General features: G+C 45.8%; 2 protein-coding genes and 1 pseudogene across 4 annotated transcripts in view; 2 read left to right on the forward strand and 1 right to left on the reverse strand.

The window, feature by feature from the left end:
* LOC126526639 (uncharacterized) overlaps positions 1-18,090 on the forward strand; it is a 68,846-nt gene that overhangs the window by 23,997 nt on the left and 26,759 nt on the right. For both annotated transcript variants that reach the window (XM_055068326.1, XM_050174504.2), the window contains 2 exons: positions 261-461; positions 16,580-16,882. In XM_055068326.1, the coding sequence (XP_054924301.1) occupies positions 261-461; positions 16,580-16,882 (504 nt within the window). The remainder of the gene's footprint in view (positions 1-260; positions 462-16,579; positions 16,883-18,090) is intronic.
* Positions 4,097-7,034, forward strand: LOC140219767 (uncharacterized; annotated as a pseudogene).
* LOC126526640 (putative nuclease HARBI1) lies at positions 7,181-9,645 on the reverse strand. Of its 2 annotated transcripts, XR_011895936.1 has the most exons (4): positions 9,018-9,645; positions 8,241-8,455; positions 7,328-7,825; positions 7,181-7,278 (listed from the first exon to the last, which is right to left on the reverse strand). XR_011895936.1 is itself a non-coding variant. In XM_050174506.3 (3 exons), exons 1-3 carry the CDS (start codon positions 9,606-9,608, stop codon positions 7,504-7,506), a joined length of 1,128 nt encoding a protein of 375 aa, XP_050030463.1. In that variant the 5' UTR covers positions 9,609-9,645; the 3' UTR covers positions 7,285-7,503. The 2 variants fall into 2 exon arrangements, 1 of the variants encoding a protein (XP_050030463.1); XM_050174506.3 differs by lacking the exon at positions 7,181-7,278 and having other exon boundaries at positions 7,285-7,825.

Raw genomic sequence — 18,090 nt, forward strand, 5'->3', positions numbered from 1 at the left:
AGATAGAAAAAACTGAGATGAGATAAAACATGAGATAAAAACTTGTCAGATGAGTGTGAGATACGTTGTGCTGTCATGAACCTTGCACATAGTAAAGCTGCCCTGCTTTCAAGTATTTAATGGGTGTTGTCTGTTGTAGCCCTTCGCTGAACCCAAATGTTTTTGTTTTCTACGGCTACGTATTGTAGTCTGCCTGATTTTTAATATTGTATTTGTCACTTGATTCTGTAATTGGACTGTAATCGGTCTATTTTCTGCAGGCCTCACAAAAGCGATGAGCCTAGGAATTGCTGTTGCCGAAGCATCATGCCACAGTGCTCTCGAGGTCGGTCAGGTCAATGTTGCCGTGCAGTGCTGCTTGCCTGTGGCTGACAAGTCTGTCGGGTGCTCCTTTGAAGCAGGGAGCGAGTCAAGGAGTGTGAAGGCTACACAGACTGTGCGCCGGTCAAGCTTCACGTCAGGTAGGCAGTGACCGCAGATGTGTGCACTTATTTTACTTTTGCCTGCTTGTGTGAGTTTATGGTAAATGGCGTGGTTTGCCTAGCTTGGTGCGACAGCCTGCTCAGGTGGTTACATTTTACTGCCGAGGGCAATTCAGCAGGTGTACAAAATTTTACACTTGAAATACAAGTGTGAGCACCACGAAAAGCTCACAAAAATAGCTGTGTTTGATAGTGAAACTGAAAAAAAAAAGTCATTATGACTCGCTGGAAGTGACACATTAACTAATGCCTGGCTCCTTGACGTAGCCACCGTGCTGCATAGTGTAGATATACTGTGGTTGCCACGGGGTGCACTGACAAGCCCTTTTGCCCTCAAGAAGTTTGGACTATTGCATGCTCAGATTGGTCTCTGGTTTTCCAGGCCTGACAACGGGAGCAAGTGCTCCACTTGCAGTGTGACGGAAAAGTCTTGAACACAAGAAAAATCCTGGACTTGTGTCATAACTGGACCACCATCTTCTTTAACGAGCTGTAGCTGGTCAGCGCACGATTTAGCAGAGAGAGAGTGCACCAGACTTATTGGCATTGGATCGATGTATTGAGAACAAGTAAGAGGAAAGAAAAATTACGACAGAACTTATCCTGTGATGAGTGTCGATGGGCAATGCAATTAGAATTCGAGGACTGTAGCGACACACCACATTTCTGAAGTCACGTTTATTTGACATCTATTGTGGTCATTCTATAAGGCATTCATTGCTGTGGCTATATGTGTCGTACTGTCGTATCCTCCTACTTTGCCATGGCACTCGTCTTCCAAGATGACCCATGAGCATGGCGGCATAACGACGACTGTATGACGTCGATGCAGTGATGAAAAACGAATGATGTCAATAGAATGACAAAGGCGGTGTGATGATGGCGGGACAACATTGGCGATTCTTAAATGGTGACAATGACATAATGGCAGCGACGATGTGAAGACGATGGGATGATGAGTGTATTACAGTTATAGTGTGACGACATCTGGATGACGAAGCTGAAATGAAGACATTGGCACAACCACGATGGTAGGACAATCAATGTATGACAGTGATGCAATGACGACGATGGTATAACAACAGCGGCATAATCACGATTGAGTGATGACAGAACAATTACTATAAAATGATCGAGAACAAATGACATCGATAAAGCAATGAAGGTGATGTGATGACAATAGAATGATGTTTCTGAAGTTATGATGATGGTAAAACAACAGTGTGACGACTGTGTGACGATCTTCCTTTGTAGCTGTAAGCTCGTCCTGTTGTTTCCTTCAGTAGTGTGTATGGACTGTGTCAACATTGGAATGCTGTCCAGTGGTGTGCACTAGCCGCATTTTAACTGGCACGACGGCCCAGTGCACAGCACACAGAAGGTGCGCAGCACTCCAGAAATAAAAAAAAGATGGTGCGGCGCGGCACCCGATCAACAAATAAAATGTCCTGGCAAAATGGTGAATGGCAGAGGGGTGTGATGGGCCAAAGTATATTGTCTTTTTTCCGCTGCCACCATATTTTTATGGCACTACAAGCGACAATGTTTTGGTGTTGAAGCCACCATGTGCCATTATTATCTTCAGCAACGAAAGCTCGTTATCAACAAATTTCGTCTTTGCATCACTTGCATTGGTGTCACCAATGTATAGCATCAGTCACTTCTAAAGGTGTTTGCTGCATCACGGTGTGATCCAACGATTACTTTTACCAACTAATGGCAGCATAGTCATTTTTTCAAACAGCAAGTACAAGCACACTTTGCCTGTATTATGACGTGGAAAATGTAGACGTGGTTCTCCCTACGAAACCATGCGCAAGAGACAAGCACCAGCATGCGCAGTGAGCACTTAGTCTTTTTCTTGAACAATGACTGGTGCCAAATTAGTTGAGCAAATGTGCAGTGCAGTGAAGTGCACTTGCGAATTAGGAAAAGGGTCCATTATGCCGAGATAAAGCGGACATTCTGAACGTCAGCCACGAAGGTTGGGTGGGCATTTTTGATGCGAGGGAGAGATAACTAAATTTTTGAGAACAAAAGGTGGTGGTTCGGTTCATTTTGTGAGTGGGTTCATTATGTGTGTGAGTACGAAATCTCTTGCTAAATGAACCCTTGCCCAGAAAAAAAGTAACACTCATAGCGCAACAATAGTGGCGAGCACAATCAACGGTCGTCGAAATACAATTCTTGGGTCAAATGTGTCGGTCACTTATACGTGACTCACGATACATTCCAGCATAATTGCCAGTGCTGTGTAAGTTCCATACTGTGCACCACTATTTGCTTCAAAATGAAATCTGATTAGAAAAACTATCTACAGAATTGGTGATGACATTCGAGAAAGATCCATTACAGGGAAGCCTGTCATGCGCCGAGCATCAACTTTGTAACAGCGGCAGCCAGTGAGAAAAAATTTTCACCGTATAAACATTGAGAATGTAAACTTGTCAATATGGTGTTAAAGACTGAATGTGAAGTCGCTTTACAGGATATCCAGCTTGATCTAATAATGTGTTGCACCATGTTATGGTACATCTGTGACTGGCTATGTTGAAGGTTGTAGGCGCATTGTCTTAAGCAGATTGCACGGCATTCATCGGTGATGTTAGTGTGGTAGTCCTTCATCTGAAGGCACAACAAAGTGCTTATTGATCATCTATGACTTCATAAAAAAATTCACAGTTCCGCCCGAATGGCAAAGCACTGATTGCAGTAGCAAATCAGTAGATAGCTGTACTAAGTAAGGATAGTAGTTGTATCGGCCGTATAAACTTGTAAACATATGCTTACTAACTAAATTAACAATGATAGAATGTGTAAGCATGACTCGGCAAGGACGTAGAAAGAAACAGACACAGAGACAGCACTGTCTTTGTTTGTCTGCTTCTTTCTACGTCCTTTTTCAGTCACGTTCCCCGCAGGGGCGTCTGCGTCAGCAGGCGTTTGGTGTGTTGCGACACCACGTACCCGAGCACACGAGAGTTGGACCCTCCCGCGTGTAGCCGTGCGCGGCTTAGCCGTGTCTGGGGAAAGGGGGATCCTGGGGGTTGAGCCGATGTCGGTTGTTCGGACCTTTAAGGCCCCCCGGCGGAGGCAACACACCTCTTTGGCCTCTGCTTCACGTAGACGGCACCCCCGGACTGACCCACCTGGGGAAAATCGGCAGTCGCCTTTTCCTGTCCTCCTCTCCAATCTTCGTCTTTCTCTCGCGCCTTTTTCATCTTTCCTGTCTTATCACTTCTCCTCACTTCCTAGTTTCCCGGCGGCAAGGGTTAACCTTGTGTAGCTAGCCAGCCTTGGTTATGCTGTATTTGATTATAGCAGCAATGTACGGCTGACATTGGCAGGGTTTCTCTAGCAGGAACTTCTGTCACGTCCCCCTGTTGGGCTCCATGATGGGTGGTCGGCATCGCGGCCAAAAACCCATCTGTACTTATAGAAAACGCTTTTCCTAAGCTCCCTGATCGCCCTCAGAAACAAGGGCGCACCGAAGAGGTCTTTCAGTTTTTCGGACGCCAAGTCCACAATTTTCCTTGTTTTCACGTGATCCACGCAGAAATACCAGCTAAACAAGTGCAAACAATCTCCCCGTTCCTTGTATCTAACCCCCGTTTTCAGAAATGCGCCTTAACTTGAAGCTGCGCCTTGACTTGAACAAGTCCTGCTCAAGACTACACCCGACTTGAACACGCTGAAGGCAGCGATCACGTTTCATAAACGTTCTCGCTGCCTTCCTTCGTCAAGTCAAGCCCAAGCTACGCCGCGGTGTGTCTGGGAGCGAGGTTACCAGATTGAATGACAGTAATAATATTTCATATATCTGTAGAACCGACGATTTCCTGAAAGGTTAAGCTAGGTGCCCGTTTGCAGACAGGCATTGGCAGAAAAAAGAAATAAATAAAAGAAAATCGCACGAAAACAGCCATAACCATCCAAGTCGATCCACTGCCGCTCGACGGTCACTTTTAAAATGGCGTCGGAGGAGACGACCGCACCGTGTGGCTCGAGAAAACCGGCACCGCGCTTCACATCCGAGGAGAGGTCGCTTCTTTTGAGCTTAGTCAACAATCATAAAAAAGTTCTAGAATGTAAAAAGACGGACGTGGCATCACTAAGCGCGAAAACTGCGGCGTGGAAGAAGCTTGCTGTGGAGTACAATGCACAGCATGGTGTCACGCCTCGCGACCCCAAGCAGCTGAAGAAATGTTGGGGAAACATGAAGCAGAAATGGAAAGAAGAGAATTCTGAAGAAAAAAGAAAAATTCACAAGACAGGTAAGTGATCTTTTATTGATGATGGAACGTAGAAGACTAGCACCATTGTGTAGGTCATTGGAATTGTGTTGTCAAACTGCGTGTCTGTGTGTGTGGTGTCGACAGTATATTGGCTTCGGTGATTGCATGCTTGCCGAGGCTCGCGTCGTTGACTGCGAAAACAACGACACACCGCTACGTATAAGTGACACGAACAGTGCATCGTACTGTATGTTCGTGTTATTTATGTCTCCGCATTTCGACGTTGTCACGAAAATTAACATTGCCACGTTTTCGCACGTTTGTACTGTACTGCTTACACGTGTGCTTCGTGTAGAGTTGAGATTTGCAGCTGGCCGAAATGGTGCACGGTACAAAAGCTTTTTCCTCAAAGTGATGAACGTGATGCGCAAGCACTTCTCGCGTGGTGCATATGCTGGAACACATAATGGGGGTCACATGGGGCGTAGGGTAACACACGAGCAGACACAGCTTAGGTTTGCTAAACGCAGGCATTAGGCTAGAAGTAGTTATGCAACAAGCGAGCTGTTCAAACAGCAAATTATGCTCATTCTACTGCTCTGAAAAGTAACGTCTTTTTAATGGTACCCCGACATAACTGTATGCTGGCAAAAACAGCTTAGCGGTAGTTCGACACGCTCAGGGTACTTTATTTCAGTATGATCAGGTACACATAAGCTCCAGTTCACAAAATTTGGCACTGAATCACATTTTGTAACTCCTGAAATGCCCTATTACTATAACAGCCTGCCTACTTGTTTGTATGTGCATAGAAGTTTGCTGCACCCTATTTCGGCGAGACTCAGAACAGCCTCAATGAGCATTGTGTATTGTATCCACAATACAGCAGTGACATTTTATGCAATACCAAATGGTCTTCTAAACATACGCTGAAAGGCAATGCAGGTAACAAAAATACATGTACTAGGAAAATATTAACACATTTATACAAAGATTAGAGAACATGAAATGTGGCACAATGTAATACTGTAATATACCTTGCATGCAATACTGGAGAGGATGCGAGTAAAAGAGTGGGTCACAGCAGTTTCAGCAACCTGCTTAAAATCAAATATGTTGAACATTTTTATTCAATGTGCATTGTGTACGGGCCCACTCAAAGCACTTCATAAGTGTACTTCATAGAATGTTACAACTGTTGCGCATTTCTTTAGGAGGAGGACCTGCTGCAGCAGGCATGACACCACTGTCGGCTTTGGTTGGGGCTGTGGCAGGCCACATGGCCACCAGAATACCAAATGAAGAAGACTCTGATGGCGCAACCTACCTCCCCCCCGTCGACAGTGAGCCTGTTGTTCGGCTCCTGCAGTTGATGATAACAGGAGAAGTGGAAGCAACATATGACTATTATGGTATAGTACTATTTCATGAAACACATTGCAAAGTTTTTGTGTCATGAAACTTGAAGGCAATCTGCTGTGAGGAAAGTGGGAGGAACCACTTCCCAGTTTATCGTGTTTTCTGAGGCTTTGATGCTGTATACATGTCTGTGCAATTGGTACCTTCAGCCTGTTTGTTGTACAGTGCGGAGAAGTTACATATGTCTTTAGAAGGCATTTAGGCTTTTTTAAAACCCTCAGCTGAATATGTCGAAAGCAATTTGTTGTGGCATTTACATTCAGCGATGCAAAGTGTGTGCCACATGATGAGTATAATTTTGAACTAATGATCCTTTCAGAGGAGCACAGGAGCCCTGGCCATCTAGTACAACACGACCAATCAATGGATAATGACTTGAACGCTACAAGTTCACCCATTGTGGATCACACTACAGCTGCGCCAGAGCTTCTTGAGTCAAACAAGGAGAACGAGCCAGAGAAGCTACAAGCGAGAGGCCACCCAGAAGCAGGATGGCACTCCTAGAGAAAACTTTGGCTTCCGAAAATGAAGTCAGGATTGCTTTACTCAGGGAGGAGCACAAGTTGCGAATGCGTCTGATGCAAGAGGAGCATGCAGACAACTTGAAAAAAAGAAATGAAGAGCATAAGCTCAAAATAGAAATATTGAATCTTCAAAAGCAAGTTGAGCTTGCAAAATTGAATGCAATGAATAAAAGCTGCATGACACCTTGAGGCTGCGTGTCTAATCAGTAACTGAGTTTTTAACACACATGGTCTTTTTACATTTCGTCTGTCTGTAGTGCCATACAGACGCCACACGACACATAGAAGAACCCTAAACCCATTACCCAACTATTCAGTAGGGGTGTGTGAATATTCGAAACTTTTTGAATATTTCAAAACATCAACCGCGCCTAATTAAACAAAATTGGAGCAACAGCACGGTAAGTTTTTACCCCTCGGGCATAGTATAGTCATAAAACATGAGAACTTGCGTAGTGGAACAGGCTACGTTGCTTCGGTAGCCATACATTACAGGCTATACAGTGACCATTTGCACACTCTAAAGAGTTCTGTGCATACAAAGAAACTACTGGTCTGCTCCTGATGCTCTTTGTGCTTTTAATAAACACTTCATAATGTGCTATGTAATGACAGAACCTTTCCGCTTTTAATAAACACTTCATAATGTGCTATGTAATGACAGAACCTTTCCGACTATACTAGGATGTGAGCATTGTTTTATATTAATGCTGCTAATGCCTCTTCATTATTCCAAAGCCATTCGATTTGATTCTGCTAGATTTCCATTCGATTCAGTCCCAAAATTCACTGTTCACACACCCCTATTATTCAGAAACACGAGGTGGATTTCAAACAACAATCTTAAGAGAAACTTCTCTGGATAAGAAGTTGCCGTGCACGCATGCCAGGTAGATTGTCCCCCACACCATTAACAGTTGGCAGGTGCTCTTGGCAAGTATTTCTTCCTGTACGTCTGCATCGGCTGGTGGGAACATGGAGACCGAGTGGCTCGGGTTCTCTTCGTAGGAGGGCCACGTTGTGCAGGGCAGCGCAAGCAGTTATTATGCGAGCTGCATTACGAGGCTTGTGCTGCAGCTTCATGTCCAAACATGGAAAGCGCCTTTTCCACACTCCAAAGGCCCTTTCTATGGAGTTGCGGGTCTTGATGTGCGCCTTGTTGTACCTGATAGAATGACAATACAATGCAATTAGTTTTCGAATACACACTGTACATTATATTGTTCCAAAGCTTTTATTCGGTGTAGTTAGCACAGATCTACATTGAATGGTTACAAATACATTCCATTTCCTGCAAACGATGTAGCACCTTCCTAGATTTGCATTCGTTCTGCCCAGCCATATTTCATTACCGACCATTATATTGAACGGAACTGTAACAATCTTGCGCTATATAGGCAACACCATCTGTGCGCTCTTGGTGCAGCAACAGATAGCAGAGGAATGTGTTGCTTATGCATTACAGCTACTCACTTTAATACACCTCAGGTGTATTGCATAGCTTTACAAAAACAGTATGTTATTATGGGGAGAGGTGTTACCTATCATATACACCCCTGAAAGGATTAGGCATTACTTGCCTGCCTTCTGGTGAGTTGACTGGACCTGGCTCAGCAAGGGGGGTCATCAAGAAAGGAGAGCAGGCATAGCCCATGTCTCCAAGCAGCAGACCAGGCACACGGTGCTGTTCGTACATAACTCGTACTCTACAATTGTCAAATATGCGACTGTCATGGGCAGACCCCGGCCAGCTCGCTACAACGTTGAAGAATTGCAGCATTGGTCCGGCAACCGCCTGCAAAAAAAAAAAAAAAGAAAACTAGAGTATGAGTGCAGGAACGAAATGTTGTCGTTGCAACAACTGTCAGTACATTTTACCTCCCAGCAATACGGAAGATAAAAATCTGAAAACAACTGAAGGCTATCTCGCAGAAATTTTCAACTAACTAAAAATTTAATGTGGCCCATAATTCACCGCCCTGTTTTTGCCACGGCACATGTAAATACGGAATTTGTTGCACAGCTTGTAGTGGTCACGATGGACAGAAGTGTAATAGCCCATTTCTTACGTTGTGAAATAAAAATATGTGCGCGCGCACATCATATCAGTTGCTTCGTGATCAGCAAGCGAAGCTCGTCCTTGCCGCAGCGCTACAGTTGAGACCACACATTCGACTAAACAGCGGCACTCGTACCGTCTCTCCGTCAAATATAGCGTGTGAATGAATATGACGCGCATAACACAGTTACTTAAAACAGCATGCGAGAATTGTAATATGACTTTTACCGCTGCTTCTTTGTTTCTGCAAAACTAATCTCTTACGTACGATCCCTACACATGGTGAGAAAGGGCTTACCTGAACGTTAATAGAAAACACTCCTTTGCGGTTGCGGTAAACTTCTGCGTCATCGCCTCCGGGACTCTTTATGCGTACATGTGTGCCGTCGATGCAGCCCGTCACCCCGGGGAAGTGGGCGATCTCGTAGAAATCTCGCATCACACCTGACAGCTGTGAGGCATCCAGGAAGCGGACGACTGCTCGGAACAGGTGCCTTGCAAGAAGGCGCGTCACTCGTTTCACCGTGCGGCACACCGTGGGCTGGGACACATTGACCAAGTCTCCGCTCACAATTTGAAAGGTTCCGGCGCCGTAAAATCTCAGTGCCACAAGCAGCTGCTGCATGGGTGTCAGCGGCAATCCTCGGTTGTCGCCGCTCGCTTCAAGTGGCACAAAGGCGAGCAGCTCACGAACTGTTTGCTTCGTGAAGCGATAGCGCGTGAGAAACTCCTCGTCGTCGTACAGCTCCATCGGGTTCAATCTGTCGTGCATCCATGGCCGTGGCACAGTTTGCATGTAAAATGCATCACCGAAGACGACATCACATGCTCTACACGCAAATTCGTACGCGCTGATTCTTCTGGCAACGTCGCTCCTATAAGCCGCCATGGCTCCTCAACCTGTCAAGCCCACTTCAAGGTAGCGCTGGCCCTGTCTTGAAGTTTTCACGTACTTGATCAAGTGAAGTCCGCCGCGAGGAGGCGCTTCAAGTCAAGGGAGGTTTATGATGCGCGTTGGCGCCGACTTGAGGCGGCCGCAAGTCAAGTTCGAGTCAAGGCGCATTTCTGAATACGGGGGTAAGTCTCTTACCGAAGTTTTTGGTCCAGGATATAAGGTGTCGAGGATGGCTAGCGGTGACCTCCTCTTGGAGCTCCGCGATCAAAAGCAATTTGAGAAACTGCCTCAGCTAGTATCATTTGGGGAGACCCAAGTAGTAGTAACCCCGCACCGCACGATGAATACCTCCCGCGGCGTTGTCTCGGAGGATGATTTGCTGGAGCTCACTGAGGCTGAGCTCTTGGAGGGCTTCAGTGAACAGAATGTTATAAATGTCAAGAGAATTAAGATGAGGCGAGATCGAAAAGAAATCCAAACGAAACACTTGATAATCAACTTCGGTTCGAGTGTCCTGCCCGAGTAAATCGAGGCCGGGTACATCAAGCTTCGTGTTAGGCCGTACGTGCCAAATCCCCTGCGATGTTTTAAGTGTGAGCGTATTGACCACAGTTCGGAGAGCTGCCGAGGCCGCCAAACTTGTGCGAAATGCAGCGCGCATGAACACACTTCTGAAGCTTGTGAGAATTCTCTCCACTGTGTAAACTGTGATGGGGAGCACGCCGCGTACTCGCGGTCGTGCCCATCCTGGAAAAAATAAACGGAAAGTGTAACAGTTAAAGTAAAGGAAAATATAAGTTTCAAGGAGGCACGCAGGCGGGTATCGTACCTGCCCTAGAAAACCTTTGCCGATGTGGCGCGTCAGGGGGCAGCGTCACAACGGCCTCCGGCGGCTGTCCGACCCACAAGCAGTGAGTCGGCAGCTACGCCATCTGCCCCCGCGGTGGTTGCAGCTAGCGCTGCTCCGCCAACGCAGCATACGGGGCCATCGACCCCGAAGGTGGGCGCAGCCGAGGCTGCCCCAGCCACCGAGGCCCCTTCCAGTGCAGCCAAATCCCTCAGGGAGCCCCATCGACCTCCGGGCTAGTGGGCGCAGGGGTCTTGCCTTCCGGGGCAGGACTCTCTCGGAAAACCTCTCGCTCGCAAGAGAGCTTGTCCGGCATCTCACAGGAGGCAATGGACACTACACCTGTCCTCAAGGCGCACCAAACGCCTAAGGAGCGCCGAGACTCGCTCGAACGCTTCAGAAAGGGCAAAACCCCTATTAAAGGGCCTCTCTGCAAATCTAAGGCATCCCTTCCGTTTCCGTAAACACAGCACCAACTTTCTTTAAATATGGATAGACAAATCATTCAATAGAATGTCAGAGGTCTTCTTAGGAATCTTGATGATGTGCAAGAACTCATCCATAAACACACAATATACATAAACTTTCTTCGACTGCATGTTACTTTTCGCAAAGATCGCGATGATGCTGTCGCATCATCAGGCAGTGTTGCAATTGTAATTCGAAAAAGCATAGCGTGTCAATGTTTACAGCTACGAACGGCCCTTGAGGCAGTGGCGGTTCGAGTTGTTCTGCTAAACAAACTTATCACTATTTGCTCGCTTTATATACCCCCCCATTACAAACTAAGCAAACATGAATTTCAGTCCTTTATAGATGAATTGCCAGAACCCTATGTTGTTCTTGGCGATTTCAATGCACATAACTACTTGTGGGGCGACCCTCGTATAGATGCGTGAGGACGTCTTGTTGAACAGTTCCTTTTTTTCTTCTGGTGCGTGCCTGTTGAATAAGAAGGAACACACATATTACTCTCTTGCAAACAGAACCTATTCTTCAATAGATCTTAGTATAGCTTCCCCGTCTATACTGCCCGAACTTGAATGGGAAGTTACGAACAATCCTTACAGGAGCGACTACTTCCCCATACTGATAAGAACATCTAAAGAAAACGAATATCCTCCACAAGCTCCTAGGTGGAAGATAGACACAGCCGACTGAGAGAAATTTCGAACTCTCACTAGCATCTCATGGGCTGACATGTCTTCTTTAGAAATTGATGCTGCGGTGGAGTATCTTACAACATTCATAATAGATGCCGCATCAAAATGCATATCTGAAGTGAGTGGTTTGGCATGCAAACGACGTGTACCGTGGTGGAACAGCGAATGTAGGATCGCCCGTAAGAATGAGAACAAGGCGTGGGGGTTGCTACGCGCTTCTCCCATTGCTGAGAATCTTGTCAACTTTAAAAAAATAAAGTCCCAAGGCAGGCGAACCCGCCGACAGGCCAGAAGAGAAAGTTGGCACAAGTTTTTATCGAATATTAACTCGTTTAGAGATGAGGCCAAAGCCTGGAACAGGGTTAATAGGATTAGAGGGCGGCAAACATATTCTTTCCCTCTTGTAAACACACAGGGCGATACACTGCAAGACCAGGCAGAGTCACTTGGGGAGTATTTTGAGAGCGTGTCAAGTCCAACAAATTATTCACAATCCTTTCTCAAATACAAACAAATAGAAGAACGTAAGCCATTAACAAGAAAAAGTCGAGAGAATGAGCCTTACAACCGTCCCTTTAGCATTGCCGAGCTGAGAGCTGCCTTGATCACATGCAAGAGCTCTGCACCAGGACCTGATAGAATTATGTACGACAAAATTAAGAACGTACATACTGATACACAACTGACTTTACTTGCACTTTTCAACACTATTTGGGCTGCTGGATATCTTCCACTTGCATGGAGAGAAGCGATTGTGATTCCCATTCTGAAGCAAGGTAAAGATCCTTCGTTGGCGTCAAGTTACCGCCCGATAGCCCTCACAAGTTGCATTTGTAAGCTGTTTGAGAAAATCATTAATCGGCGACTCATATATTTCCTGGAATTAAACCAAATGCTTGATCCCTTTCAGTGTGGCTTCAGAGAAGGGCGGTCCACAATCGATCACCTTGTGCGCATTGAGGGAAACATTTGCGACGCCTTTCTACATAAACAATATTTCCTATCCGTATTCCTCGATATGGAGAAGGCGTACAACACAACGTGGTGCTACGGAATCTTGAGAGACTTGTCAGGAATGGGCATCCGTGGCAATATGCTTGCCCTAATAGAAAGCTATTTGTCCAACCGTACATTCCGCGTGAAAGTCGGGAGTGTACTTTCACGTCCATTTATACAGGAAACTGGTGTACCCCAAGGAGGTGTGCTCAGCTGCACCTTCTTTATAGTTAAGGTGAACACACCGTGCACTTCATTACCACCTGCCATTCTTTATTCCGTCTACTTAGATGACATACAAATAGGTTTTAAATCCTGTAACCTTGCAGTGTGCGAAAGACAAGTACAGCAGGGATTGAACAAGATATCTAAGTGGGCAGACGAAAACGGGTTTAAAATTAACCCCCACAAAAGTTCTTGTGTCCTTTTTACTAGATAGAGAGGCCTGCTTCCAGATCCTTGTGTTCAACTGTGTCGACATCAAATGCCTATCAACAAAGAACACAAATCTTTAAGTATTATACTTGACTCCAAGCTTACTTTTATACAGCACATTAACTATCTTAAAGAAAAATGTCTAAGGACAATGAACTTGCTTAAAATCCTATCCCACTCAACATGGGGTAGCAACAGGAAGTGTCTGATGAATGTTTATAAGAGCCTAATTCGATCACGATTGGACTATGGTGCCGTCGTATATAACTCTGCCTCTCCGAGCGCACTAAAGATCCTAGATCCTGTCCACCATCTAGGTATCCGTTTAGCCACTGGCGCTTTCAGAACAAGCCCAATTGAAAGCTTACACGCGGAATCAAATGAATGGCCCCTCCATCTATAGAGAACTTAAATCAGCCTTACATATTTCCTAAAAATACACTCCAATCATCAAAATCCATGATTTAACACTGTTAACGATATCACCTGCACTACACTTTTCCATAATCGTCCCTCTGTAAGAAAGCCTTTCTCGCTTCGAGTGAGGGACCTTAGTGATGAGATGCATGTCCCACTCCTCGAGCTTCGCCTAATGCATCCAACCAAGTTGTTACCGCCTTGGGAGTGGCAGGTCATAGAATGTGGCATATCCTTTGTAGAAGTAACAAAACACGCACCAGAGATCGAAATACGAGCTCATTTCCTAGAACTCCAGCACAAGCACTCCTGTGCAGAGTTCTACACAGACGCTTCGAAGTCTAATGCCGGGGTGTCGTATGCTGCCGTCGGCCCATCCTTCTCAGAATCCGATGTACTACATTCGGAAACAAGTATATTTACGGCCGAGCCCTACGCATTACTGTCTGCAGTGAAGCATATAAGAAAATCAAAACTTCAAAAGTCAGCAATATATAACGACTCCCTAAGTGTCGTGAGGGCCCTGATGTCACTCTATACACACAAAAATCTAGTACTTAATGAACTATATTCCGTCTTGTGTAAAGCGTACAGATCTAACCAGCATATCATTATATGCTGGGTGCCTGGCCATAGGAGCATCGAGGGTAACGTTCTGGCGGACGAGATGGCCACGTCAATCGCATCGCAAGCTATTAACCCTACTGCTGCGGTGCCTATCACAGATCTGAGACCTTTCTTGCGAAGGAGATTGCGAGACCACTGGCAACGCATGTGGGACGCGGAAACTGATAATAAGCTCCACCTGATAAAACCACAGTTAGGATTCTGGCCCTCTACTACAAAATCGCGCCGAACAGATGTCCTATTCTGTCGTCTCAGAATAGGACACACATTTGGCACCCATAATTTTCTACTCACCGGAAGTGAGCCTCCAACCTGTGGTAGATGCGGGGAGAGGCTGACCGTACTCCACGTCCTCCTGGAGTGTCGGGAAGCCGAATCTGAGAGACAGAGACATTTTTCATTAGCATACCGACAGCACATTCCTCTTCATCCTGCAATGCTTCTTGGCCCAGAACCGCTTTTTAATACAGACACAGTCCTAGGTTTCCTCAGAGATGTGGTCTTACATGTTATTAGTCCCATGCATTCGTAGCGCCTTCTCTCTCCAGAGGATGCCACTGCGATAATTGTTTTGCATAGCACGTGCCTCCAGGCCCTTGTGTTTCAAGGGCTCTAAGGAGGCAGTAGTGCTCTAGCATTTCTTATAATCTGATATATTTTACCTATCGTATCATTCTTTTTAAATGCATCTAAATGTTCATAGTACAAGTCATATGTCATCACCATAATTTTATTATACAGATATTACGCACTTTAGAGCGTGTATTTTAAGGCCCCTTTACAGCCACGTCACACCAACTTCATAGTAATCATAATTACACTGCAAACTCATTAGCACAGACATGGCGCTTTTTGGCCATACTTGGCCCTTGCACCATAAAACCCCATACATCGTCATCATCATCATCAGTCACGTTCTATCATGAATTCAAACCAACCAAATTAACCGTCACGGTATCATGCGTGCAGAGGTAAACATAAACACATCTCGCTCTAACTCGCTGTCAAAATTCTGGAGGGAGCAATTGCTACAGCAGCAAGCGGATTGACCTTCATGCATTTGTCCCTTCAACACGAGTGAAATGTCGAAAGCACAGTGCATTTGACGCTACTGGCACTATGTGCACTCTGCAAACATTGCGGATCGCTTTGAAGATGAGGACCGTGTGGGCGCACTTTGACCACGTCGCAGATCACTTTCAAGACACACGAGCACTGGCAACGCGTCCCTACGACGTCCGCCAAAGGCGTCTACAACGGCGTCCACAATTCGCGTGGCCAACGTAGTAGTAGACGCCGCGGTTGGCTCTAGCCTATATGGAGGAGAGGGCGAGGAGGACATCGAGGTACCCAGCAGCCGCCGGAGAGCACCACCCCTCCTCCCTTGCCTGACCGCCCTGCCTCGCGCGTGACAGGAGAGGGCACGCCTCCAGGCCACATTTGTCGCTTGCACATGCTAGATTGAACAGTGCTTACCGGCTCACCCTCTCATGCTTTCGCTCATACGGAACCTCACAGCGATGTCGACGGCAGAAATGCGCCTGGAGTGTCACAATAAAACTAAGCAACCAGAATCTGACAATGTGCACACTTACCTCACTTGTGCGTGCAGCTGTTTAGGTTATGCAAGTTGTCACCTTTATGCTGTAGTATGATAATTCCCATTGCTCTTGGCGAAGAGATAGGTTTGTCTTGACTTCTTGCAGTACCTGCAAGCATTTGCCAGAAGTGTCTGATGACAAATCACAAGGAGGAGTGTGTGTGTCCATTTGTTTTCTTTTGGGCAAAACTCCAACTCAAGGTGTTGTTATACTTCGTTAAGCCTGTAAGGATTATTGTTAGTAATGGCCAGGTTTGAGTAGTTTTCTTGGATGAAAAAACGGCGAGATGTCACTCGGACAGGCCATGTCTGTCCTCGCTGGCTTCTTTCAATCTGAGCGTATGTAAAGATCATCAAAGTTCTACGTTCAGTCAAGAAGGAGAAACCTGCTGATGAAGTTTCATATGAGATAAATTTGTTCTGGTGCCAGTGATTTGTCAGTGAAGTTTTGCAAATATCACATGTGACCACTAAATCATTCTTGAGGATGAGAGGGCGAATTGGGTCGAAGCTTTTTGACAAACTCGGTCAAGACAAACCTATCTCTTTGCCAAGAGCAATGTGAATTATTATACTATGGCACAAAGGTGAAAACTAGCATAAGCTACGTTCTCTCACTTTATTATTTCATACTAATGAAAAAAAAGTATTTTCTCAGTGAAAACAGGTAGATTTCGCGAGTAGGGTCACTAAGCTTCAAATAGCAAAATTTGGAGTAAATCAAGAAGGTCAGCCACCTGCCTTCTTCCATCATGCCTGAAATCTCTCTCAAGACCTCTCCAATAATAAAAAAAATATGAAAAGAAAACTCATCATCAGCTTTAGGTTATGTGTTCTTTTGCATGTTGTAATACATTCTATTTTTGTTTTATTTGTGCAGCATCAAGGCCTTCTGTATTGTCATCAACAGCTGAGGGTGACAACTCGCACCAGGGACTCCGCCACCGCTGTCACCTCTGTGACTATGAGACTGATAAGGCTTATGTGCTGAAATTGCACATCAGGGTCCATACTGGCGAGCGACCATTTAAATGTGATTTGTGCCCTCGGAAGTTCTCGGAAAGGTACAGGCTGAAGGTGCATTTGCGCACCCACACAGGCGAGAAGCCATTCCAGTGCCCTTCTTGCCCTCAGAAGTTCTCGCATAAGTCCAGCTTGCGAAGACATCTGCGCATCCACACAGGTGAAATATGGACATGTGTGCCTACTTATCATTTTCTCTGGGACTGCATTTCACCCGCTAACAACTTAAAGATGCGCCTGAACGACTTGGAACTTACTCTAGTGTTATCGTTGATTCTGTCTGTTGTGTGTGTTCTCGTCGAACCTTGTATAATCAGATGGCATGTGCGACACGAATTGTGTAGTAGTTTCTGGAAGCCATGCAGGCACCAGCAGTGTTCGACGAGTCATGTATAAAAGCCGACAGGCTTGACTCGTAGATCAGATTTTCCACGCTTGCGGACTTTACTTGCTACTATCAGTGCATTGGAGTGTTACTTGTTTTGCTGGGCACAAGTTCGCCCAATAGAGAGTTGAATTTGTAACTCACAGTTTTGATACCACATCGTTCTTCACTGTCACTACAACATGAGAATATCTTCTCAGTGTCCTTCATGCTCTCAGAGCTTCTTCCATAAATTCAGCATGAAGCAGCACCTACGCGTTCGTACAGGTTAGCAAACACACCACTGCACCGTCCACTCCATATCCTTTGGCCCTGTTGCCCAAAGTGTGTGTTGGGAAGGGGCTGAGGAAGTTCATTCCCATCTGTTGGAAAGACTTCGTCGATGGGGGGTTTAGCAGTCCAGCTGCTCTGGTCAGTGGCATCTTTCGTCTCTGACAGAAACAGCAGGTTCTTATGTACCGTGCAATGTTGGTGGACAGTTGTGGCCAGAAGTATTTGTCATGGTGTAAAGTCAGGTTCTTGTGAGGACACGCGCATGGAAGGGCAACCTTGGCGCAAATTACAGACAGCCGTTTTTATACAAAATGCAATCTTTTCACACTACACTTTCATAAAAGGGAATAAGCTATATTTACTACGCAGGAGCACTTGGAAGATGGCATTGTTAAAGTAGGCTGGAGCGTATAGGCAGGAGGCAATCAAAGTTATAGAGTTCCTTTAAATACTTCACTGTTCCGCCCGTTAATGACGCGGTAAGTCATAGTCACAGTGATTGTGTAAACACGGATTCATTGGTAGAGTTGCTTTGGCCCAGACGACGGGATAGTTCTGAGAAAGTGGCAGTAAACGAGCCGCAGAGCCCCATGTCAACTCTGTCATCAATGCCATGCTTGCTAGTCACGACCAGCATGTTCGACGATTGGGCTGAAGCTGCGTTCTTCAGGAGACGTTGGAAGGGCCGGGTACGGGTTCAGCGCTTGGCA

The sequence above is a fragment of the Dermacentor andersoni genome, chromosome 8 (genome assembly GCF_023375885.2).
Source record: "Dermacentor andersoni chromosome 8, qqDerAnde1_hic_scaffold, whole genome shotgun sequence".
NCBI lineage: Eukaryota > Metazoa > Arthropoda > Arachnida > Ixodida > Ixodidae > Dermacentor > Dermacentor andersoni.

Excerpts from the sequence above, each read along its gene's own strand:
- LOC126526640 (XM_050174506.3), bottom strand. The coding sequence starts at position 9,608 with ATGGCGGCTTATAGGAGCGACGTTGCCAGAAGAATCAGCGCGTACGAA. Across the intron at positions 8,456-9,017 it reads TGTTTTCTATTAACGTTCAG|GCGGTTGCCGGACCAATGCT; the intron begins GTAAGCCCTTTC and ends TTTTTTTTGCAG. Across the intron at positions 7,826-8,240 it reads GTCAACTCACCAGAAGGCAG|GTACAACAAGGCGCACATCA; the intron begins GCAAGTAATGCC and ends TCATTCTATCAG.